Source organism: Idiotropiscis lumnitzeri, chromosome 7 (genome assembly GCF_059441095.1).
Source record: "Idiotropiscis lumnitzeri isolate Australia: NSW breed Sydney's pygmy pipehorse chromosome 7, RoL_Ilum_1.0, whole genome shotgun sequence".
NCBI classification, from domain to species: domain Eukaryota; kingdom Metazoa; phylum Chordata; class Actinopteri; order Syngnathiformes; family Syngnathidae; genus Idiotropiscis; species Idiotropiscis lumnitzeri.
In genome coordinates this window covers 7,604,433-7,630,542 of record NC_142397.1, presented here as the reverse complement: position 1 = coordinate 7,630,542, position 26,110 = coordinate 7,604,433, and the positions used below count along the sequence as shown (strand labels likewise).

Genomic DNA, 26,110 nt, shown 5'->3' with positions numbered 1-26,110 from the left:
GCATAAGCCACATGGTTCAAAATCTCGGGAAAAAGTAGCAGCTTATAGTCCGGAAAATACGGTAAAATGTATTGATTAATTCAAATCATAAATGCAAATTAATTAACTGTTATGATAGTCGATTAGTCTTCAGAATTTCAGCCTCTCGACAGTAAATATTTTCCGATTTCTGTCGTCCGCCATGAAAGCAGACTGAATATCCGTGTTTAATCTCATAATCAATTTGTTTGTGCATTTTCACTTAGCGCTGCTCGATTATGAAAAAAATATTAATTCCGATTATTTAGGAATAATTGAAATCACGATTATTTAAACGGTATTTATGGGGGTGTACAAAAAAATGGAAACAATATTCAGACAAATACATTTATTTTATCTTGAACTTTAAAAAATAAAAAGGTGCAAATGTATAAATTCAAGTATGGTTTCTTTGTATGAACAAACATTTTATTTGCTATACATTTATAATAAAAGTGTTGCAACATCACAATAACCAATCTCAATTTCAATCGAATGCACAAATTTTTAACTCAAATATACTCACTATAGTATTAGTATTATTTTATGTTTTCGTAATGTTATATATATATAATCGTTTTTTTACGATTATGCCAGTTTTGTAATCGGTTAATGCAACAATAGCAATAGGAATAAAATTTGATAGATTGCATGGCTCTATTTTTTACTGTCAATTTTAAATCAAAATTGTTTTATGATCTAATTAATCACAAAAAAATAAAAGAATGAAAAAAAAATCAAAAGTACTAATCAGATATTAAAATAATGATTCGCTGCAGCTCTTGGCCACACGGCTGTCACAATGAACTTTTGCTTTTGCGCTTTGATTAAAAAAATTCAACATTAAATTAGTCATACGGAATAAAGATAACATGTTGTACTTCTTGCTCTGTGGACATCAAACTAGTTGAAATAGCCAGGTGGCATGTGCACTTATTAAAGAAACATGCACTGACAGGTGAGCCGGTCCTCCCGTGTTGCAAATTGAAGAGGAGGTTGAGGCGGGCCCAGCCCGCCGTCAAATGACAGGCGGCTCCGGTACTCATCTCCGAGTGCAGACAGCTCTATAATTCACTCTGGTCAAGACGTTTAGGACGCACAATGGCTCTAAAGTGCTGCGGTAGCCCGGTTTGCGCAGGCCTGGAAATGAGCACAGTCCAAAGAACGGGACACGTAGCGCATGTCGGTTTACGAAATCATGGAGGGGGTTGGAAAGGGATGCACGAGAACTGTTTTTTTTGTTTTTCCATCTTCAGAGAAAAAAAAAAATCAATCCTGTTTCTTACTTATTTAGCAGGTTCAGAACTGTGGCCAGCGAAAATGAACAGTTGCATGTTCTACTACTTAACTCGTCACTTCCGCCGGTGAAGGAAGTTGCTCACCTTTTGTTAAAAGGTTGCATGCAATCGTAAATATGTTAACGCCGACATGGAGCCCTGCCAAACAATCCAACTACTTCAGCCCGGTTCAAAACGGCCTGCGGACTGGTACCGGGCCACAGACCAGTGGTTGGCGACCACTGCCCTAACCCTCTGAAGCAACATATTGCTTATATTGATCTCTTTTCAAAGCTCTCCAATAATAAATTGGGGCCCCCGGCCAAAGAGGGAGCGAAAAAGAGGCTTAAAGCCGCTAATTGAGTCAGTGCTGTAAGGAAGCCATTGATCAGGAAATGCAAACGTGGGTCCGAGTGAATGAAGGGGCAATGGAGGGTATCTCTCGGGAAGGAAAACATTATCACCCCTTGACACACACGCACACACAAAGCAAGAATCGTATTTTTCTGATGATACGCAGGTCATTTCAAGAACGCTCGTAAAATCTTGTTTAAAAAAAAAAAAATACTAAAAAGAAAAATATCTTATTTGAATCGAATGTAACTGATGAAAAGATTAAAGTATCATCCAGCTCAGGACCTGTGGATGAGGTCCACTGGGGGGGAATGAATAAAGCAGAGGGGCCCCGGCTGGTTCATGGGGTTCATCTATTGGTGCCCGGAGACCATCGTAATCTGGTCCCCCGAGCTCCGTCCCGCCAGCTTCACCAGTGGGCTAGTTTTGGTGTCGAATTGCCAGCAACCCAGGACAATGCAAAATAAATTATAAAAAAACAACAGCAAAAAAAAAAAAAAAAAACATATACAAGCCGCAGTTTTCTATGTTGGAAAAAAAATGAGTTTACTGCATGTACAGAACAATATTGTACTGAGAATGCACATAAATGTACATCAACAGATTTTTAAAACAGTGCCTTTTAACACGGCAATAACTTTGCTAATTAAAACAGAACAGACCACCTCCCCCCCCAAAAAAAAATTAAAAAAAATAATCTAGATTTATTTGGTGTATTTTCTGAACGATAGAGCGCCCCTAGTGGTGAAAGAAAAACCGCATCCTTGTATTAGCTGCATGGTTCAAAATCTAGGAAAAAAGTAGTGGCATATAGTCTGGAAAATACGGAAACTAACTAAATTACAATCATCCCAAAGACAACTGTTGCTTTTAAGAGGACACACGACCATGAACTTAAATGAAGCGAGTTGTTCGCGTAAGCGTGACAACCACAAACACACACCCTCCATCCACTTAAAACAAAGTTCACCACATCAACTCCACATTGTGGCCCAATCTACTCACACAAGCAAATCCAAAGCTTACATTACACTGAAATAAGCGGCGGATATTGGCAGAATGGGCTTACCCCGCCATTGTTCCAACTGGGCTTCTCGGAGGGAATTTTGACCGCCTTCGATTGTTTCAAGAGAAACAAAAAAAAAAAAAAAAAAGTAGTTGCTGGCCTCCATCTCGAGGAGGAGTTTGGCGGGATTGCAAAAGGGGGTGTTAAGATGATTTGCGGGCCCTTTCTCCTATCAGATCATCGAAAATGTGAGCGATTACACCGGTAATCGGCCGCAAGCCGACGCTGGCGGGGTCTGCCTCGCGGAGATAAAAGGGCGAGCGACACCAGTTGAGAAAGGGGAGAGAACGAGGCCTAAGAAGCCACAACAGGAAAGTGGCGGATTATCACACGTCCGGGACGGGCCATTGTCGCGCTCGCGCATCTTTTTCGCCGTCTCGTGCATTGTTTCCATGCCGAGACGTTGTTTGTTGAAGGCCAAACAAATGGCTCCCACTGCCTCATCAAAGCTCGGGATTGGCAGCCAAGCGTGGCTGTTGACAACAACGAGGACAGTCAAAGAAGAGGAGGAGGAGGAAGGGAAACGGGAAGACGACAGAAATCCCGGCTGTAATTCCCCAAACTGTAATCCACTGGGTTTAATGGTTTGTATGTGTGCGAGTGAGCGGGGATTACACGTTTATCGTCAATGCTCATTCCTCTTCTCATATTGCGGTGTGTGTGAGTGTGTGTATAGGCGGCCCGACAATGCCGGCTGAGGGATTTAAACTCTTGTGCGCTATCACACAAGCGCACATCCCGGTCAATTGAAAATAATCTAGTCTATTCACTGGTTTGGCAGCACCGAGCGTTTCTGTCGGTCACAGTGAGACTCTTAGGGTCAGAGTTCATACCTGACCTGGTCAGATTGCATCTGTGACGCAGCTGCAGATGGACGAATCTTGGACGCGCGGGAGATTGTCAGACATACGGACAGGCAAAAGTTTTTTTTTTTTTTTTTGTGGTCAGCAGTCGAGGGATGAATAGAATCGAATGTCCCTCAAAGCATTCGTCCATCCAAGTCAAACGGTTGTTGACGAGAAAATCTGCTGGAAACCGCACACGTTAAAGGCGTCAGATGCAAACGTTCGAAACAGCATTTCAATTTTGGCAAAAGTCAAATATTTTCACAGCCGCAAATCATGGCGCATGTTGTCGTGCTTTCTCGTATTACCATATTTAAATGATGGTTCAGAAGTTTGGGGGAATTCACAACAGTGCCTCATATATATATATATATATATATATTAGGGCTGTCAAAATTAAAGCATTAATCCAACATTTTTTAACTCAGCTAACTCAGTTTGATTTACTTCAAAAATAATGTGCATACTTTGCAAATATTGCGCCATATTAGCTGTACATCTTTAACAAGTCTCAGAACAAAACAACGTGTTCAAGTTGGGCCTTGCAAAGCAACACTGCGGGAGTGAGGTGCTTGTGGGCAAATTTGAGAAATGTTTCAGAGAAAAATGCCTGTAAAGGTGTCTCTATTTTGAGCATATTTAAGAATGAAGGAAAGCTATTAGAACAGTCTTTGAATGATTCTGATTCTGATTCTAAATTGACTTCATATTTGGTGATTTTGCATAAATTCAAAGATATTATTCAAGTAAATATCAGTTCCAAGCTTCGTAAAAAATAGTAGTCGAAAATGGTGAATAATCGCAATTAATGATGGAATTTTTGGTGATTAATTAGTTAAAATAACAAAAAAACAAAATATATATATATATATGTATATATGTATATATTTATATATATATTAGTGCTGTCAAGCAATGAGATTTTTTTAAACTAATTAATCGCAAAAATGACCAGAATTGATCATGATTAATCATGTTTTTCAAATACAATTTTTTTTACCAAGCTTGGAACTGATATTTACTTCAGTAAAACCTTGGAAATAATGTGTGGAAAAAAAACAAAGTATATTCCTACTTTGACTGTTCTAATAGCTTTCTTTGATCTTTCAATATGATTCTTTCCCTGGAAATCTTTTTTAAAATTTCTTTTTAAACACCCTTTCTTCTAGAGAGAACATGAAACATGACAGTAAAAGTGATATCTAATTCACGGGAATTCGTGACGACACCCTTCAGTATTTTATCGCAAATAAGAGTGAAATGAACAGTCGAGTGTACGGCACGCCTGACGTCACAGGGATTACACAATGACTAATGGAATGCCGGAAAAAGAATTCTGACCGGTCCGTCCCTTTAATGTTTCATCTCATGTGTGCTGTAAAGTGCCGCAGCTGTTGCCAAAGAGCTATATCAAGAAAAGTCTCATGCGATCAAACGGACGTCACTATATAGCAGGGGTGGGCAAACTTTTTGATTGGCGGGCCACAATGGCTTCTAAAATTTGACAGAAGGGCCCGACCTGGAGCAGATGGATGGAGATGGGGGTAACCTCACCTCATTGGAGAAAAAAATACATTTAATCTGAAATGAAAATGAACAAAAGCATTACAACAATAAATATGTCTTTGAAAAACCACAGTATTTAGAAAATAAAACATTAACAAGGTTTATTCATTGAATTTTTTCTCAAGTTCGGCGGGCCCGATTAAAACCTTTAACGGGCCACATGTGGCCCCCGGGCCGTAGTTTGCCCACACCCGGTATCTAGCGCAGGAGTCCAACTTTTTGTTGGATTCTGTGTAGATAAATGCTGAGCACTGTATTCTGCCTCAAATCTGCTGTGCTCATTTTGCCGGATTTCTTTGTAAAAGAGAGAACAGATGTGAGTTGAACTGCGTAAGCTTTGGATTACTTAATGAAATAAAAAAAACTGTAATATTTGCCTTTGGTGCAAGTGTCCAGAGGAAAAAAAAACAAACACCAGTGGATGCCTTCCTGTAAGCAGTCACAATATCGTACAACGGGAAACATGTGCGCCGCAGATGGAGTCGCTCTGAAAAAGGGCCTGTTCGGACAGAGTGTGTGTATATAAAAGAGAGAACGAATATATGAGCAGGAGAAAGAAGGGAAATTAAATGAACATTAATTCTCCCGCCTGTCTTGGTACAAAGAGATGAAAGAGCAACGGTGTACCTTCTCAGATTTATATACGGCCTGCTTGAAACATCGTGGATGGAGTTCTAGTCGGGGAGTCGGGGCGCCCAGTTTGAGGCCAAATGCTTGCTTCACAAAAAGCAACTCCAATCTTACGAAGCACCTTTCATCAACATATGCTAGCGCGCCACTTGAAGGAGACAGAGCCAATCCGCTAGAGCAGATGTGGGCAAACTACGGCCCGGGGGCCACATGCGGCCCCGTGAGACGTTTTAATCGGGCCCGCCGAACTTGAAAAAAATGAAATGAATACACCTTGTTCATGTTTTATTTTCTAAATACTGTGGGGTTTTTTTTCTCTGATGAGGTGAGGTGACCAAAACACTCCATCCATCTGCTCCTGGTTCGGCGCCCCGGTCAGATTTTAGAACCCATTGTGCCCCGCCAATCAAAAAGTTTGCCCACCCCTGCGCTAGAGCAAGCACATAAATTAAAAATTCAAGTTTTGCACTAAAATGCAAAGTGTGCGAATATTATTTATTTTTTTATACATTTTTATTTCTATGCATGTGTTAAGTTGCAATCTGTAGTCTTTGAATAAATACTAAACGCTCAAAAATACATTGTTTGTTTATTCATTCAGATATTCAAATATTTTAAAATCAATTACAATTTCTTTGCTGAGTAATTAATTGCTTTTAGAGGGCAGTAACTAAGTTACTAAATTAATTACAATTCGAAAGAAATAATTTGTAACCATAACTAATTACTTTTTTTTTTTTTTTTGATAGAAAAATTCAAGCCAATTGGAGAAATTTGAGTGAGGACTGGCTGACTCCAAAATCAAGTGCATTGTAGTAATTCAGCCGAGATGTGATAAAGGGCATGGGATTATTGTTTTAAAGTGATGTTGAGATGCTGCCGGAAGGAACAAAAAAATAAGATAAGAAATAAAAATTAATAGAAAAATAAAAAAATAAAAATAAATAAAGGCTGCATCAATTTTTCCAATCCAATTCAATCACTGTCAAAATGAAAGAAATGGGAATATCCAACAGGACACCCTAGAAATAAGCGTGTGTTGCTAAACACGCGATTGTTGTGTAAGGATTGAAAGAAGGACATTGAAAGCACGAAGAAACATGGAAAAAAAAAAACAGAGTGCCCAGTGTGTGGATTCAGTTCAGAAGGTGCAACAGTGCAATCTGTGAGAAATTAAGCCTCACGTTGGAAGTGTGAAACAATTCACCTCCATCTGTTCCAGAGGCCTGCAACACGATATTGGAGACGACAGGTGTCTAAATGTTTATTAGGAGCCGTGTCTTTGAGAATCAAGGAAAAAAAAAAAAAGTGACCCACACTAATTGAATTCAAACAAACGAACACAATGTGCGCCCTTGGCGGCAACATTTCCAAAAACGTGAGAACGAAGTCAACGCAAGCGTGTGTAGAGAGCCACGCAAGTCCTCATGGAACAGGTTACAACACGACGTCCGTAACGCTGAGAGTGAAAATTAGGATGCCACGTGGGACAAGGATGACATTTCCAGAGGCGTAAAAAAAAAAAAAAGAGGATTGGATGTTCTTTTGAAGAGCTATTTGACTTATCAAGCGCTGTGGTTTGTTGTGCAATGATGTTTTCAAAAAGTATTACTTCCTTCATCCGTCATGGGCTCTGTGGGAAACATCGACATGTTCGAATTTGAAGGGGGAAAGCTCTTCCAACATGACAAAGAATATCTTTGAAATGATGAACCGGTTTCAATTCTGAGCGATACTCAAAAGGACGATTCATTAGGTACATCAGCACGACCTCAGAGTTGAATTGAAAGTTCATCTAAGCATCCTTTCGGAGAGGTCAACACTAAGAAGGTTTTTGTGATTGTCTTTTACATGATGTATTGTGTTTGCGCCAAACATGCCTTTTCAAATTATCGTTCAACTTTGGTTGCTTATTTGTGGTTGGAAAATTTTAAGTTTTAACAAAAGCTTCTTGGTCCACTGATGATCGTTTTTTTGTTTTTTAATATATATATATATATTTTTTTTTTTGAGAGGTTAGAAGAGGGGCTTTAGTCAAAGTGGAGGACATTATGAACAGCTCAAAAGAGACCTGTCGTCTGATAAAAAATAAATAAAATTTTTTAAAAAAGTGATTTTACTTTGATCTGATCGGCTTGGTAGCAATTTTATACTTTATACAAGGAAACCATACTCGAATTTATGTATTTGCACATTTCTTAAGATAAAATAAATTTGTTTCGTCGTAATATTATTTACATTTACACATTTTTCTTGTCCCCAAAAAAACCAAAACATTTGAATGATTGTGACCTCAATTACTTAAAAAATAATCCTAATTAATTCAATTATTTTTTCTCCCCCATAATTGAGTAGCCATTGTTGCTTGTATAGGATTGGTTAGTAGTTTTTTTTTCTTTTTTTTCGGTTCCAAAATCTTGATCATGCAAAGCCAGAAAAAAAAAGGGGGGGGGCGATTTATTAAAACGTGCAGAAATAAAATACTTCTCAAGAACAAGATTCATGGGGATGTTCACACGGTGCATAATCAGGCCTCCGTCTGCTCATCTCGCTACAGCATAAAACATTTCATCTGGAAGGAACTCTTTCCGTCGTTTGGACCCACTAAACGCCCCCCCACCCCCATTCCTCCCTTTCCCTCCCTTGATCTCTCTCTGTGGCTGCCAGAAGCCACAATCCTAAAATTATTAAAATGCTGTCATTAATCAACGGTGGCGATAAATCCTCACACGGGAAGTGACGGCGCATTCGTCACACACCTCTCGGCCCTGACAGACACGCGGTAATGAGGCACAAAAAAACGGCGCGGGTCAATCATAAACCCATCAAATGCGTCATTTCATTTCTCCATTTGGACCAACATAATTTGTTTATGAGAGCGATATCAGGTGTTGTGGAATGAGGAACGGCGCTGAAATAGCTGGCGCATTCATCAGAGCTTGATTACACGCGACTCTGCGCTTGTTTATCCTAATTTCATTCATTTCCATCAACAAAGCAAACACAGGCGAACGCAGCCATTAGCCGTGGTCGGATGGCACAATTACAGCCGCGCCGTGAAATAAAAGTGATGATGAATGGGCCAATACAAAGGAAAACAAAGGGCTTTTTATGACTTCAATTGCATCTGAGACGTCGTCTTCCTGTTTGGGTGTCACGCGCTGTCATTGGTGGAAACGCAAACAGACTAACTGGATGAGATAAAAAAAAAAATATGCAGGATTGTGAATGCACCGGCTAAGATGTAAAACCGACGACGTGTACTTGTATGCAGTAATATTGATTATGATGCAGTTTGTGATATTTGAGGAAAAACGGTAAATAGCTGTGGCAAAGTAACAAATACCTCAGGGTTAAATCGTCCACAACACAAAAGTAGGCATTTATGATAAAGCAGAGACACGTGTGTCCTGCCTTTCATTTTGCGAAGTATATTCCGTCTTTAATTTTGGTGACAGGAAGTTTATTAATGCTTTTATTTTGACATCCGGTTTGACAGGAAACAGCTTGGCTGCCATTTTGGATTCCTGTTTGCGAGTCGCTTTCCGATCGAAAGTAGCGTAACTGCTATCAGTTTGCCACCTGCTGTTAGCTTCGTGTTGTTTGTGCCTTCGAAAGCATCGTCTGTAAGTAAATTTATTTAGCTGTGTTAGTTTTATACTGTGATACGTTTGGACTAATCGCAATGTTTAGAGACTTTGATAAAACCACGTTCGGTGAGCTTTGTGTTTCATGTTTGTATAGTATGTTCAAAAGGTTTCTGTGGTAACTAATTACCATATAAGGTGTTTATAGAAACCGCGCTATAATTCATTTGCCTTTTCATATCCACATACTTTAATCAAGCAGTCATTTATTGATGTATATTTGTCTGTTTTCATTTCAGTCTGGTTCTTATTGGATATGAGAGTGCTGCCCAATAAAGCACGTGGAGCTTGGACGCCATTTACAATTATACACGCAAGAGTAACAGTACAACACGTACAGAAGAAAAAAGTACAATGTCGTTTTGATTTGCCATAAAGACTTCAGCGTGATTTTTGTATTCCCAAGTATCTTTCTTTTTTTATGTAGCGCACCGGGTAATAAGGTGCATTACTGCACATACTGGGAAATAAACCGGTAGAGCAAATAAGCCAAACTTCATTCTGCTTCAATTGATAAGATACACCTGATAAGACGCACTGCCGATTGAAAAAAACTTAAAACGATTTTAGGTGCGGCGTATAGCCCGAAAAATACGGGTACCAAAATAACTGCGAAAAGTAAAGTCAGTCAAGTAAAAAGTTCAATACAAGTGAACTTGACTCAGGCATTATGGCGAAAGGTCCTTAAGTGGCGAAAAATCAATTTATGTTGACACGCGCGCACATATAAATGACAGATGCTCCAATGTAAAAAAAAAAAGACAGCTGGCGGAAAGATGTACATGCGTCCCGCGTTCTTGCCAAGATGTTCTTTCAATGGAATCTACGTGGTGAGATTTCAATCATAGCACATCACTGTCGCAAGCCCCGCCCACGATATAGTGCTGAATAAATAAATATGCCTTGCCATATGTTGTTAACATTCTAAACTCCGTCCCTTCTCATCTCTCACAGTGTGCACCCCGCTTCTCTCTCCCTGAGCGCCTGCCAGCGCTCCATGCTAATTAAATTACTTAGCAAAGTTTACTTAACAGTCAACGCTTAGCAAAATTTAAGGCGGTTGCAAATTTGCTTTCATTCCACTTCAGTGCCGCGCCCGTTTTAGGCTCGTCTGCAAATAATTAGCGCGTGCATTTGCATCAAAATCGTTTATACCATATGTTGCAAAATTATGGAAAGCAGTAAATTAAAAAAAAAAAGTATCTTTTTCTGTTATGGAAATGTCTACATGTTGAGAGACAGGCGGCGAAAAGAGGGAGGAGGAGGAAGAGATGCCACCATGTGTCTCCCAACACTGACAACAAGGGGGGGGGGGGATGCAGAAATAATTCAGTTTGCATTGGAGCACACTCGGAGTGGTGCGTTTCAAGAGCTCACCAGATGCTGTTTGAAAGCTGCCCACAGAAGAAAAACAAAGACGCGCTCACAGACACGCAGCGTGGCGACACAATCAGAGAATCCACACTCGGTGGCTGACGTGCTCCCTCTAGTACGGCGCGCCTGTGGAGCTCGCTAAAGAGAATCGTTTTTTTTTTAATTTGATGAGTTGGTTGCACAACAAGGACCTCCACGTATTACCCGGGGAGGAAAACATACTTTGCTTGTATCCGACATAATGTGATGCTGAGAGGGGTGCGTGTGACCCTGAGGAAGAGCTTTTTTTCCCCTGCCATACTACAATAAAGTGTAATTGCACATCCACTCCAGTAGTTGGCAGTGGCGCTCTCCTTGCCCATTGTGTGCGAAGAGTATTAACGCTACGGTGTACGTTTGTTTTGCAACGAAAATGTTATTGTTTATAGTTGCGGCGTAGAGTTGTTGGTGGGTGGGGGGGACGTGGGGGTCGAGAATTGTTTTCTTCTTCCTGGGGGGGAGGGGGGCGTGACAGAAAATAAATGAGAAGCACTGCTGTTCAATAGCACATTTTATTTTTTTTGTGTGCCCTAGTGATATTTAAAGGGAACGTTTAATCCATGTCATACTGATGACACGAAATTTAGCAAGATTATTTATAAAAGCATTTCTGCATTGCTTCCCATTCGAGTTTGCAGAACGTTTTTGGAGTGTATGACTCCGCAATTAGTACACGCAATGTCCGGAGGCAAAAGGCCTGAAAGGTGCAGGGTGTCATCACGTGATGTCGGTTTATTACAGCCATAAAATAACCCCCCCCCCCCCCCCCAAAAAAGCTGAAAAAAAAATCAATTGAACATAAACCTTTGATCCTGTCCACCCTGTCATCGATAGACTCGCTGTTGGACTGGAAGGCATATTCCATATTTGAGGGAAGACGACTGTCGCTCCATCCAACCATCTCATGTCCATGTCAGACGTTCCACCACCAGATTCAATTGCTAAACGCTTAGTCAGGTATTTGGGGCCGATGTAACGGGAGGCCTCGCTCTATTTGGGTGTGTGTGTGAGCCATAATTACGACTGTTGACTGGAACAATGAGGTAATGGCACATAAATCCATCTGATCAATGGTTACAGAGGCTAAATTACAGGACACCCTCCCATGCCATTATCCTCTCATCGGACAAGAGGACACGGATTCACGCACCGACAGCGTAAAGGGGATTTCGGATTGCTGTTGTGCAAAAAGACAAAATGGAGATGGAATTCAAAAGAATTAAGCTAAGACGAGCCAAAAATGGCGAGGACGGGAACTGCAGGTCACCTTTGAAAAGGGTGGGAGTTTGTTGAAAAGAAAAAAAAATAAGACAATAAATAAATATTTGAATAACGTTAATTTTGGGCCCAACAATGAAATTTTTTTGTAATAAACTTTATGGAGGCTGTTTTGGTCTTTATTTTTTTTTTTAATTACATTGTCATAATGGATTCACCTTAATGACAAAATTCTGGCGTAATTGGTGAATAAAGATGTACAATTTGCTGATCCAGAATAAGATTGCTCATTGAGCCTTAAATCTGTTTCAGTTCATATCTGGATTTAGACATCAAACAACAATAAGTAAATAAAAAGACTACACTAATTGAAGTAGAATAGAACAATGGTTCTCAAATGCAACCAAGTAAGATGGAAAAAAATTAAATAATATGTACATCAACAAATTGACGGATAACTATTTTGGAAATTAAAGAAGCCATTTAAAAAAATAATTATTTTTCAGTTATTTTAGAAGGGTGATTAGTAAGAAAAATAAACTTGCAACGTCTCAATGTTGTCAAAAGTAACGACAATTTTTGGCACTTTCGCAAGAAGTCAACGCACATGATTTGCCTTTGCGGGCCACATAAAATTCAAATTAAAATGACATCTGTGCCTTTGGGGCTCCTTACAAATGTTCTTGATTTTAAAAAAAAGAAAGAAAAAAACTAACATTCACAACTTGAATATTTCATTCAGTTATTCTTTTGCATTCCACTAGAGGGAGCCCCTTCACCACTAGTTGTACAATACTTCGAGAATCACTGTAATCGGAAAAATAACAGCAAACTTAAATCTTAAGGCGACATCTTTGTTCACTATATTGGTACTTGAAAACAGATGTTAGTGCAAACTAATAATCAGTGTGCAGTTCGTCCAACCACAACAGGTCATCCAGATATCATACCATACTCTATAATTGTGGATGTCTGTCGGATGGGGCGATCGGCTAGAAATCCCCTCTGAGCTGAAGATCAGCATAGGCAAGTGGTTAAATTAGTCATGAGCGACACAAACAAGTGGTGCAGTGACCAGCGAGGCCGACAAATTAAGATGTGCAAAATGTCTGATGACTGTTATTACCCAAACAAAAACTCTGCAGCATTCCAGTCATGCTTGTGCTCCGCAGTCTGAGAGCGGGAAAGACACACGAGGAGCGAACGTACAACAAGAGTCGTCTACAAAGAGGCTGAAGAAATAAAAATTGAAAAAAAAAAAAAAGGAGGTGGTCCGAGCCTCACTATTATGTTTTATCCCGGCAGAACAAAGGATGGCAGCCTCCTAAATGTGCCGCATTAGCCCTTGAGTTGCAGAGGGGGTAAGGTGACACCCTTCCATGTATGTGGTCTGTTCACCATACATCTGTCAGGGCCTGAGGGGGTGGGTGGACTGAGCTGGTGAGATGGAGGGAGAGACTGCGCTGACCGAAGAGTAAAGCACAGAATTGGGAAGGTTGAAATGTGTGTGTGTGTGTGTTCAAGAACCCCTGCTGAGACTGAGAAGTATTTGCTGCGAACGAATTAGTGCTATTGCATGATGATCCTAAAAGGCTTGGCCGCTGGTACGCCTTTGCATCTGTTTGGGTGTCACTCACCCCGACAGTGATTTGGGATTCTTCGCAGATAAGACGTCGACAAACATGAATAAATAGAAATGAAATTAGATTAATTTCGATAGTCAGTGGCACATAAAGTACAGGGATGAATCGGGATAAGGTCCATGTTAATGAAAAAAAAAAAGACGACAAATAACTATTTGAATAATCGGTTAATTATTTTGTCGATGAATCGGATTTTAACTTATTTTCCAAAAATGGAAATAATCAGTCGGCTTTCAAGGAGGAGTGCAGAAATCTGTGAAATTTACTGTTGAGAGGCTGATATTTCGACGATTTGGGCAATTTTAAACGATTAATCGATTATCGAACCAAAATAATTATCAACTTGGTCATCGATTAGTTGTCAAATATTTGTTGCACCGCTGTTTTTTTTTTATTGTAAATCATTTTTTTTTAATTAATAGTTCCCTGACCACTAACATTTCCCAAACGACATCGGTCAATAAATAACATTTTGAGTGACACCGTTACAAGTATGTTCATGATGGGTTGAGATTTGCCCTCGTGTTGAACTGCACCGCTTCATAAGGAGAGGTGTTCTTCGTGTTTTCCCATTTAAATAGTGGCGATGAACCTCACAAAGTGGCTTGCGAGCGTTAAAATTGTGGCTAATTGAACTGTTGCGGAAAAGTACGACCGCTTTGTTCCGTCATGACGTTATGGGAAAAGACTTGATGCCAACATTGCACTTTAACAAACCATAATTACTTTTGGCAGCCAATTCAGAGAGATTTCAGTCAAAAGACGAGCTTAGCGTTATTAAAGGCCGACGAAAAACAAGTCGTCCAAATTGCACTTTCTCCTTAACGACTTCAGACAGGTGTCAAGAGTAGACAAACCAGCGAGGAAGTTAATTCAGACCACAGAGGCCCTGCCAAGTTCAAGCCTCTGATGAGAGCTTAAGGACTGTTTGTTTTTGCTGCTGTCAAAGGTTCAAATGGGGAGAGGACGCAGGTTTTGATGACCCCCTGGCCCTCGGGCCCGCGGTGGGTGTTCTGCAAACACTCCTCATTGACGTGCGGATAAGGAGAGGCCCTCTGCTGCTGCCGCCCTCGTACGGCGCTCGCGCTCATTTGAGTGGAAACGGACAGCGCGCTCAAAAGAGGCGAGAACTGAGCGAGAGGCTGAAAGGGAAACGGCACAATAACGTGCGCAAGGGTGCCGAGTGCGTGTGCATTTGCGTGCGTGTGTTTGCAAGTGTGTCTCGCTGCACTTTGCGGGGTGAGCGCATTAGCATCAGATAAGAAGCACGGCTTTGTTTTGTGCTATTCACAACAAATTAAGGGATTCGGAGAAACCTGAAAGGTTAATTAGACGCAAAAATAATGCACCGCATTTTCAGGACTAGAAGGCGCACATGTACATAAGCCGCAGACACTCCTCTTGAAGAAAAATAAATAAATAAAAAATAAATAAAAAACTATATACAAGCCGCACCAGACTATAAGCCGAAGTTTTCTATGTTGAAAAAAATGAGTTGTAGACTGCATGTACAGAACGATTTTGTACTGTGACTCCACAAAAAGGTACATAAACAGATTGTTAAAACGGTGCCTTTTAACACAGCAACAACTTTGCTCATTAAAACAGAACAGACCCAAGAAGGAAAAAAAAATAATAAAACGAGATTTTTTTTTTGTGCGTATTTTCTGAACTATCGGGCGCCCCTACTGGTGAAAGAAAAATCCACAGAAAAGTAGTATCTTATCGTCTGGAAAATACGGTAGATGAATCAATCTCAAATCGAATCGAATCGATTGTGGAAATTTGAATCGATAGCCAGCCTTAGGATGGATAGCTAGATAACCAAGTTAGTAATATGAGTTAAATTAATAATGACGAAATGTGTCACGTGTGTGCATGAGTTAGTATGCACATATGTGTATTTGAGATGTAGGTCAAGCAGGAAGTGACCCATAAGCACATCCATCCAACTCTTTCATTGGGAGCCAGTGATGCCCTCCTCCTCATAATCCACATACACTGTCACTCTGGAACACACATGGACACACGCGCACACATACACTTAAAGCCCCCAGTGAGCGCTAAGCAGGCCAGCGGGCCAGCCGAGGGGGCTCATTACAGGTCCGCAGAGCCCCCCGACACAAAAGCCTTATCCGCTTTAGCCATGGGATGATCTGCTCTCTACTGACGAGAGAGAGTCCATAGACGGACAAAAGGCGGGAAGGGGGTTGGGGGGGCATGTTGGAGAGAAGAGGAGAGCCGCAGGCTTCAAGGATGTCAGGAGACCCTGGGAGAGAAAGCCTGGCGGGCGCTCACAGAGGAATGGAGGGGAAGGAGGAGGCGGCTTAAGCTCCACGGCGACGTCAGGACATTAACATTCACACTACCTCGCAACATCTGCTGCCTCCTGCTCGCCCTCCATCCCTCCCGAGTTCCATGTCTGCCCAAGATCGCAACAAAGACAGGGGAGGTAAGTGGAAAAAAAACAAAACGAATAAAGTAACTGAACAAGCTTTAATTGATCAGTTGTGTTTTTTTTACCAGTTGATAAAGTCTGACCCAGATCATAATTGAAAACCTCTTCGTCAACATGAGAAGGCTCAATTTCAGCTTGGACCAAATGAAAGACCCAACTTTGGGGCCTTTTCATTGTGAAGTGGGTTTTTTTCCGGCAAACATGCTTTTTGGGAATTGCGGCTCCACAAGAGCCCGATCGATTAATCGAGTAACTTGAATAATTTGAGAACCACCCGAAAAAAGTCAGTGGAAAATCTAGGCCTCGAAGCTTGGCAGTGACAATTTTTACAAACAGACGACTGATCCTGTAGAGTCGCACAGCACTACGTGGAAAGATAATAATCATGAAAGTTTAAGTTTCCATCACTATTCAGACAGCAAGCGGCAAAATGGCCGCCCCCTGACATGAAAAAAAAAAAAGGTGGCTTTTACGGCTCACCTCATTTTCCACAAACGCAATATTAATTGGATTGCCGTGCAGTGTTTTCGTCACCAAAGATGAAAATATTTCGTTAACGCCCCCTTTTTTTCCCCCCATGACGACTTTTTTAATGACGAAAACATGACGTGACGTACATGAAATTTTTGCTGACGAGACGGGACAAAATTGTTCGTGTGTGGTTCGTTAGACGCTCAAAATTTTATGACATCCCTTCTTATTGTACATGTAATCTCTTTCAAAAAATTGCAATGAAGTGCAACCTACTCTTCGTTTGGACACGCCCACCGCCGCGCACACACCGTTGCACACACCGGCACAACAAGACGCGAACACCTCTGCTGTCGTTCGTCTCGGCTCACTAAAACCTTTTTTGAGCTTTCGGCGACTAAATCTATCACGAATAGGAATGACTAAATGTGACTTAAATTAATAATTAATAACTCATTCACTAGCAGCCAAGTAAAAAAAAATTTATATTTGACGACTTCAGCCGTCAATGGCCGTAAATGAGTTAACGCGTTTCGACTAGTGGGGCGGCATAGAACATATTCTTGTTAAGACATTTTTTGGGGTTGACTCCCCCTTTAAGGAAAAAAATCACATGTGAGACTTCTTAATGAGCTATGGACCATGAACTCAATTGGTTGTGCTATTCATTGCCAACTTTCGCCACGTTAGGATTGTGTGGCGTCAATTGAAAATATTGTCCAGTAATTGTCAGCTGGTGAAAAGCCCTCAAAAGTTGCAGATGGAGGCAGCTGTTGCTCAGCAACCGCCAGTTAAACATCATGTCTGCGGTTCACGACGTGCGCCGTGTTTTGTATATGATGTATGGACGCCTAGCTCTTTCATTTATTTCCGCCGGTGAAATTAGAGCAGTACTACGCCGCGTGTGTGTGGGTCCGTGACTGTAAACATGAAGACATCTTTCTACGCAGTCAATCTCTGCCTGCCGCATGCTGCTCGCAAAAATCGAGCCCCGGCGCACACACCGGAATATACACTGGGCTTGAACGGTGACATCTGTGAATTATGTTCTGCGAGGTGTGTTTGGAATTAAGCTGATGAAAAAAATCGTCCACAAGAGCACGCAAAAAACGGGAGATCAGCGTCTCTCTCCAACAAACATGACATATCGTCCGAGGGTACACATTCAAGCAGGGGTGGGCAAACTTTTTGATTGGTGGGCCACAATGGGTTCTAAAATGTGTTTTGGTCACCTCACCACATCGGAGAAAAAAAAATACATTTAATTTTAAATGACAGTGAACAAAAGCATTACAACAACATTCATGTCTTTGAAAAAAAAACAGTATTTAGAAAATAAAACATGAACAAGGTTTATTTCATTTTTTTCAAGTACGGCGGGCCGGATTAAAACGTTCAATGGGCCGCATGTGGCCCCCGGGCCGTAGTTTGCCCACCTCTGCATTATTGCGGCAACAAAATGTGGAGCTTACCTGCGGCTTGGAGGACCATCTGCATTCGAACCTTCGCCTGCTCTGCGGGTGTCTGTAGGAGGGGGGAAAAAAAACATCAATGATCATCAGCGACGACATTATTAAATGATATCATTTATCAAATATAATCTAATATAGTGTCCATCCATCCAACTTATTCCACTTTTCTCCAAGTTCTATATTATACCGTAGAACAAGAACGTGTGTGTCGTTCAAGCCCAACTCGGCACATCACCCTCCTTGACAATAATCCACCAAGAGAACAGAGCCATGCCACAAAGGCCCGTTCATGACAGCACAGACAAGCCCCAAGCCGACACAACCTTTATCTATGTAATCTACTTGGAAAGCTGCTCGCTCCCCCTTGGCGCCGCTATATTTTACCCAAGACCGTCTTTAACGCCGGCCATTAGCGGGAACGCTCCCTTAAACTGTCCTCGGCGAGTACCGGAGGGGGGCGGGGGGACAACTTCTGCCCCTGTTGCCAATGGCGCCCGGCTAGAGTGGAAAAACAAGAAAAAGAGAAAAGCACACACTGGACACACCAAGGAGGATCAATAAGGAGGAGATGAAGAGAAATTTCCAGAGAGAAAACAAAAGGTATTGTAACAAGTCTTGGGAGAGTGGGATGAGAGGGCGCAGAGCGCATTTGAAAAAGATCACAGCGGCTGCACGCTTCCTATTGGCTCTCCGCATGTTCGCTGCTGAGTGAACGAGGGGAGAGGGTGTTTGTGCTCTGACAGTTGTGTTCGGAGACACGGTCCCCGCTGCCTTCGTCACTGTAATACCAATATCGCCACTATTAGATTTGAGGATCTTAATTGTCAAGGAAGAATGATGGCAAGGATTGTGAGCGGAGCCATTAAAAAAAAAAAAAAAAAAAAAGGTGGGGGGGGGGCTAAACGGTGGGGGCGAGCAGGATGGCTCTCGCAGGCTTTTTGGTGCGGTGGCACAGCGGCCCTCGTTACCATGCCGCGGCGGAAACCGTGTGTAGGATTAGAGAGAAATTAAATGCTAATGGGGATGGGATCTGAAACCGCAGCCTGGGAGCATCATTTAGACGGCGGGGCCGCTGACAGGCAGCCCCCCTCGCCTCCCCGCGTCCCCCACCACCACCTCTTCCTCCACCCACATAGACAACCAAGCTTTTCTTTCCCTCCCGGCACAACCACCTCCTCTGCCAAAGAAAAAAAAAAAATCTGATTTATCAAACTGTAAACTTGTCACTTTGTAAAAACGTCACTTTCCAGTGGCAGGGAAATATAATGACCCGCTTTAATGCAGCGGTATCAGGCGGCGGGATCCGAGATGCAGCGCACATTAAGGCACACTTAATGCAGTGGTCGTGTGTGTGTGTGTGTGTGTGCGTGTTCCTTGTAGCAGGTGACATTGTGCATCACACTCCACACTGACGGGCGCTGCTCGACAGCTGAAATTACCAATTGCTATCATGTCTGGGAAAAGGAAGGCTCAAATTCTTAAACTACACACACAAACACACCTCCGCATGTGATAGCACAATTCAATTTCCCTAAATGCAATTTTCTTTTGCCTCATTTCAGCACCTTCATTGCCCCAACAATAAGACGTCTTATGTCACTAATAAAGTTGAAAGTCACATCTTGTACTTTTTTTTTTTTGCTGTAATTTGATCCCATGCTGCCATCTTAGCACAATTAAGTGTTGTGGTAACCTCGTCTCATCAGAGAAAAAAAAATACATTTCATTTTCAATGAAAGTGAACAAAAGCATTACAACAATATATCTGTCTTTGAAAAACCACAGGATTTAGAAAATAAAACATGAACAAGGTTTATTGAATCATTTTTTTCCCCCCAAATTCGGCGGGCCGGATTAAAACATTGAACGGGCCGCATGTGGCCCCCGAGCCGTAGTTTGCCCACGCCTGTGTTACACCAACATTCTACTCTCATAGCAGTCCGAGGTGCATGGAAGAGTAATTTTTTTTTTTTTTTTTTTAAATTAGGGCAAAAGTGTGGCTTTCTCACCAAAAGTACCAAATGCAGTTTAAGCGAGACAGATTGCAACCAAATTCCCATAAAAAGTAGTCAAAGGTACTCACAAGTCCAACAACTAACAAAACAAAATAGCATCAAGATGAACGTGGCATCACAATGTTGCACCGTGACATATTCTTTCTCTCTAATTCACACATGCGTGCCCTCCTCTGTGTGTAATTCATTAGTAAACAATAAAGAGGCGTTAATTGCGCTCCCCAGAGGCAGATGTCTGAGCGAGAGAGAGAGGGAGGCAGCGAAAGTAGCGTCCTCCTCAATTAGGCCAGAAACCAACACGAGAAGTGTGGTGTGTAGGTTGAAATAACAGCAGACGTGACCAGTCAAACAGAAAAATAAAGAAAGAAGTAACAGATGAGAAACACATTAAGTGATCAAGTGCAGAATAAAAGTTGGCAAACAATGAGTATTTTTTTTTTCGTTGTCTAAATGCAGTTTAGTTATGAATAACATTTAATAAAGTTGCATTTCATCTTTAAGAACATTATTTTTATTTATAATATATTTTTTTATTCCATGTCAAATCATTATAACATGCAGTTTGCTGCAGATAAAAAGTGACGATGACAAATTAATAGGGAAATGTGGTCCCGATAACTTTTTCTCTATCGTCGTCACGACAGACATCGTCATATCGCCAAATTCTATTTGGAGGAACAGTTGTTGTCTTTTCATTTGATTTTAATTTAATCCAACTGGAAAGATGGAGCATAACGTGGACATTTGTGACGATGATGGTAGTGTGAATAAAGCCTGATTACACTTCTAAGTCTGTCGACTGTTCTACTTGATTCATGGATGGTTGTTTCAAAAATGTTAAAATTATTTTGTTGACTTTTTATTGCACAATACTTCACATCATCATTTTTAATCGTGCACAAAATACACACGCAGAGAAAACTAAAAGTAATACTAAAACTAATAAAAAATTCATCTAAAAAAACATTTTTGAAAAAAAACTAACAAACCTGATATGAAAACTAATTAAAACTAGCTCAATTAATACAAAAAAACAGAACTAAAAACCAAATTAAAATTTTAATGAAAATTTTAACCTGCAACCCTACAGGACTGATATCAGCAAAAACGCTCTTGAGACTTCAAAACCCAATACCAGCCTCATATTCTACTGGGATATACTACAGCGCGAAATAAATCAAGTTGTTTTGTTTTGTACAGTCAAAGTTTGAACATTTAAAAATCATAATCATAAAAGTAAAACTGAACAATTGTCAACAGTTACAAATAGATGGATGAATGTTCATCCTGTCATGGAAATTTAAAACATTGTTGAAAATGATCAGTCGCAAATTTAACCACAAGTAGTAAAATAAATGATTTTGCCTCATATTCAATTATTGCACGTGTAAAAAAAAAAAAAATTTTTTTTTTTTTTAGCAGGCGTACCAAAAAGCCAAAGAAAAAGCAAAAATATAATCCCTTGATGACGACCACAGAAACATTTTCATCAACCTCTAAAGGAGTACCTAATATTGCGCCCCTCTGTAAATTGACATGGGCTTCATGTAAGTTTGATCGACAAGAGAATGTCAATTAAAACAAATAAAAAAAAAAGAGCAACGATGGGCCTTGGCAGAGGTCCTCACAAATGCTTCCGGAAGACAACTTACTAAACCCATCTCTGCTTCTCTGCGTCTGCTCTTTGCCGCTTTTGTCCATCTGCCGACCCAGCATGCCTCGCGTTGTCTGCTCAGCCTCGGGCCTAATAATAACAATAATAGCCTCTCGGAGCCGTTCTCCATTATAAATAGATGACGTTTCCTGCGTGCCGTGCTTTCGTTATGCGCAGCGTAACATTGTTTTTACCCAGCCCAGTCAAGCTTATTTATTTGCCTAATGGCTTGTGTTTATTTTTGACTAATGGGACAGACGCGAGGGCACTTAGGCTCAACAAAGTAAGTCCGTCAACACTGCGGTAAGGTCGGCGAGCCCGAGTCCACCGGACTTCCTTCTCTCTTGTGTCGGGGCAAGAGCTCGGACCCTGAGTCATGCATGAATAATTGAAATGGAGCCTGAGTGCTAATGTTGGTATTAACTCATTCACGACCAGCCCAGATAAAAGGAATGTACTATTTGACGACTATACTCGTCAATGGCAGTGAATGTTAACAGGATTGGGGTTTCAACTTTTTAAGGAAGGATGTTTGAATGACGCAGCTCTTTCACACTTTTAAGGAAATGAAAAGAGCCATATTGTGTAGAATGTCCAAGCAGTGTGGGCACTTATCAAAAAAATAAATAAATATATATCACAGCATCCATCAGCTCGGTGTGAACATTTTCAGAGTCCAAACTGTCATTACCGTAGGCCGCCAAAATGTTCACAGCTGGGCATTAGCAAATTGTCATCATCTCCACTCAGGCTCTCCTGTGTGTAGTGATGGGAAAATGAAGCTTCAAATTTGCTTCATGAACCAGTTGTTGTATTTTTGAGTCCTCTAGATGGCACTGTTGGTTTCAATAAAGGGTTTTAAAAAAATGGCAAATCAGCCCAATGTTGATCAGAGAGTGTCATCTACAGGAGTCCAAAAATACTACAACTGGTTCAAGAAGCAGATTTGAAGCTTCATTTACCCATTACTACCTGTGTGGTACTACCTATGTTTATCCGTCCCACGAAACAACATGACGAGATTTCCCCAAATATGAAATCTGGTTGTAACGGACACTTCAACCTGAGTACAACCCACTGGTTTTTTTTGAAAATCTGATGACTGGTTCTGGAGAAAAGTATTTTTTTGGTGCTAGAAAAAAATGGTGTCGCGGCAATGTTTTTTGTGATATCTGGTCAAGACCTTCAAATGTAGAGTAAAATTGTATAGCTTCATTATTTCTCAGTGTTTTCTCAAGCCTTTAATTTTGTCTTCTATACATCATTGATTGGTTGACAAGTTTTCAGTTTGAAATATCACAAATCTGACAGGCCAAAATTTCCAAAAGACATCACCAGCTCAAATTTATCGCAATGGTTCAAACATTGTCACTTGTCCTAGGAACTACGACACAGAAAGACGATCGGGATGTTTTTGTCTCGATCTCACTTCAGGGTCATCAACCGGGTAAACAAAAGCAACAAAGATGGAGTGTTCTCATTTTATGGGCGTAATGTCCACGTGAGGGACATTTATTGACCTCAATAACCGTTCAAAGTCCTCTGATGACTGTTCGTGCGCCGACGAGACTGCGGTTTCTTAAAAATTGGTGGATACGATAGCCAAACTGAGCCAGCATTACATAAACACAAAACTATCATCGTTATGTGTGGGGTCTGATGAAGCGAAAAAAATATTTTAAGATTCAAATTTTTTTTTCGTGTCCTCAAGCGTGTAAACTGCCTCTCTCCCATAGTCTGCCGGGATGAAGGACAAACGCTGAGTTAACTAATAAAGAGTTAACCAATGAGTCCCTGTTCCCTAATAATGAAAAATCACTTTTAAAAGTCGGATGGAGCAGATTGTGTTGCTATGACTATATGCTCATCACATAAGTTTTATCGTAACATCAATCATAATCCGCCCCCGTTGTTACCATTACTTCTATATTGCAACGGCTTATTGACAAAAAAAAAAAATAAAGCCTCCGCAGACCCCCATATACTACATCTCTTTATAGTGGAGTTGATACTCAATAGTCATCTCATTAGATAGCATAATATCGCACGATTTTCCTCTGCCTCCGCCCGACAAACAGATAAATGGCACCGCCAAAAGAGGACAGGAGAAAACAGAGCTCCAAGAAAATGTAATATTTCTGTTTTTAATATCAAGGTCTATAAGATCAGGGCAGAGATGGGCTCCATGGCAATATGTTTATTTAGATATTTTATAGGGAGGGGGAAAAAAAAAATCTGCCTATCAGTGTATGTCTTGGAGGGGGGGGGGGGCGAGCTGCTGTTTCCGAGCTCATCTTATATGAAAAATAAGGTTGTGTATGGCTATACTTTTATATATATTGTCAATATGGCATCAGGGCTCTTTTACAATGCGCCATACTTCAGGCCCGGGCTAACAGCATTTTATGGCCCACCAGCAGTTCATCTTCATGTCTCGGGAAGGCAGGAGCAGTGCATAATAATGTCGTTTCCTGCCCCCAAATGCTATTTCACGGGCCGGGCCTCATTTCTCAAACTTCACCACTTTTACAATTTCCCAAACTTTTATTCCCGTCATTATTACCAACAAGATTTCATTACGTATTTAGAATGTAAACAAGTCTGAGTAATGACACTCTCACGCCCGTCCGTCCGTCCACCCCCCCCACCCCCCCGGGAATGGTTCCCGCCTCTGATCGCTCTGCCGCTATCTCCCCGCACACACACAGCAACACGCGTGTTATAACGCAACGGCAACATACTGCGGTTTACGAACCCACAGCCACATGAAAAGTCCGAATAGATGCGCTTGTAAAGCGCCACAAACGAGACGCAACTCAAAGAAACGTGTGCACACGCATGTAGATGCTCTCGACAAAGGTGGTGGGGGCGGGGCGAGAGCGAAGGAGGGGGGGGGGGTTTACACTCAACTCACATAAATCACGGAGAAGAAAAATGAGCAAATCTGCGGGCTAACTCATCTCCTCTCCATCGGGAGAAAATGAAATTCACGGCAATACCTATCAAAACTGCAATCATCCAGAGATAATATCTTCTTTGGTCTATCTGCACTTTCCGATTTAATTTCCTCCATGCCCTTGACATCCAGCGATAGCATTAAGATGAAGCGCATACAGTAAGGGAGTAGTTCTCAACACGGTTTTTGATCGATGACATGGCCACGCCTAATGTCATGTCATCATTCGGAAATGAATGCAAGGCTTCTTTTGTTTAGGGAGTTTGTTTTGGGGAGGGGGAAGAGGAGGAGGGGGGGTGGACTATAGTTGATGAAGATGCGTCAGGTGTGTGCGTGATTATCGCGCACTGACGCCTCCGTGCTTGTGTGACAGAATGACATGCAATTACATGCGGGCTTGCCCCAAGTCGAGGGGGTGGGGGGGCTTCTAGGAGGGTGGTGGGGTCACTCAAATTACGCCATCATTTAGCCGCAACATCCAAATGAGAAATCCCTGCTGCCACCTCCCGCGCTACACCCCCCCCCCCACGCCACATCAAATATCATGAAATCATTAGTGTAATAAGCATGGAAATCTGTTTACTGAGCCAGTCTCCTCCTACCCCCTCTCATCTCTTATCGCCCTAGAACGGCTTTCGCCTCTTTATCCGACGGAATGGTATTAGCAGGGAAGAAACCCACTCATCCCCACCCCTCCAAAAAAAATAAAAATGCAACATGTGATTGTGGTTTTGTAAAAAAAACAAACCAACTTCTCACACTTCGGGTTCACCGTCAGTGTGTTGCCAGGTTGGATTTCCTCACGGAGTCGGCGCTTTCTGCAGCTGTCTGTCGCTGTCTGTCATGAGGACAACCGGGCCACTGGTCTCGGTAAACTTTTCAACTCACCGAGGGACGCCATCAAGCACGGCTTTAAAAAAAAAACAAACGTGAGCTGTGTTTTGGTTTTAGGTTTTGATTATGTGAGCCTAATAGCGTAATTGTCCAAGCCTTTGGAACACAAACAATTAGGTACCGGCCGGTGACCAACTTTTTGTTCGGGTACCATGGCTTGAGAGACAAAGTATATGCAACAACCTTATAAAAAGCAGAACTACTTCCGGTATGAGTTATTAGACCTTACACCGATTTAAGACATTACGGCAAAGTTTTGGTTCCTTTATCTTTTGAACTATTAAATGAGAAGTTTTTCATCTTACAAGCATGTATTAGGAAGCAATGATAATGGTGAATGACACTATCACTAATTTCTATATTGCATTATATTATTTTTTTTAACCACACACTGGTAAAAAAATAAATAAATAAATAAGCATAACAAGATTTTATAATGTAAAAGATTTGGGGGTGGAACGGTTTAATTGCATTTCCATTCATTTCAATGGGAAATATATCCTTGATTTATGA

At 41.2% G+C, this 26,110-nt stretch overlaps 1 protein-coding gene across 2 annotated transcripts in view; it reads right to left on the bottom strand.

Moving 5' to 3' along the window:
- The window catches only part of rsrc1 (arginine/serine-rich coiled-coil 1), a 111,772-nt gene that overhangs the window by 37,764 nt on the left and 47,898 nt on the right, over window positions 1-26,110 (bottom strand). For both annotated transcript variants that reach the window (XM_088299793.1, XM_088299795.1), the window contains exon 6: window positions 18,079-18,130. In XM_088299793.1, the coding sequence (XP_088155919.1) occupies window positions 18,079-18,130 (52 nt within the window). The remainder of the gene's footprint in view (window positions 1-18,078; window positions 18,131-26,110) is intronic.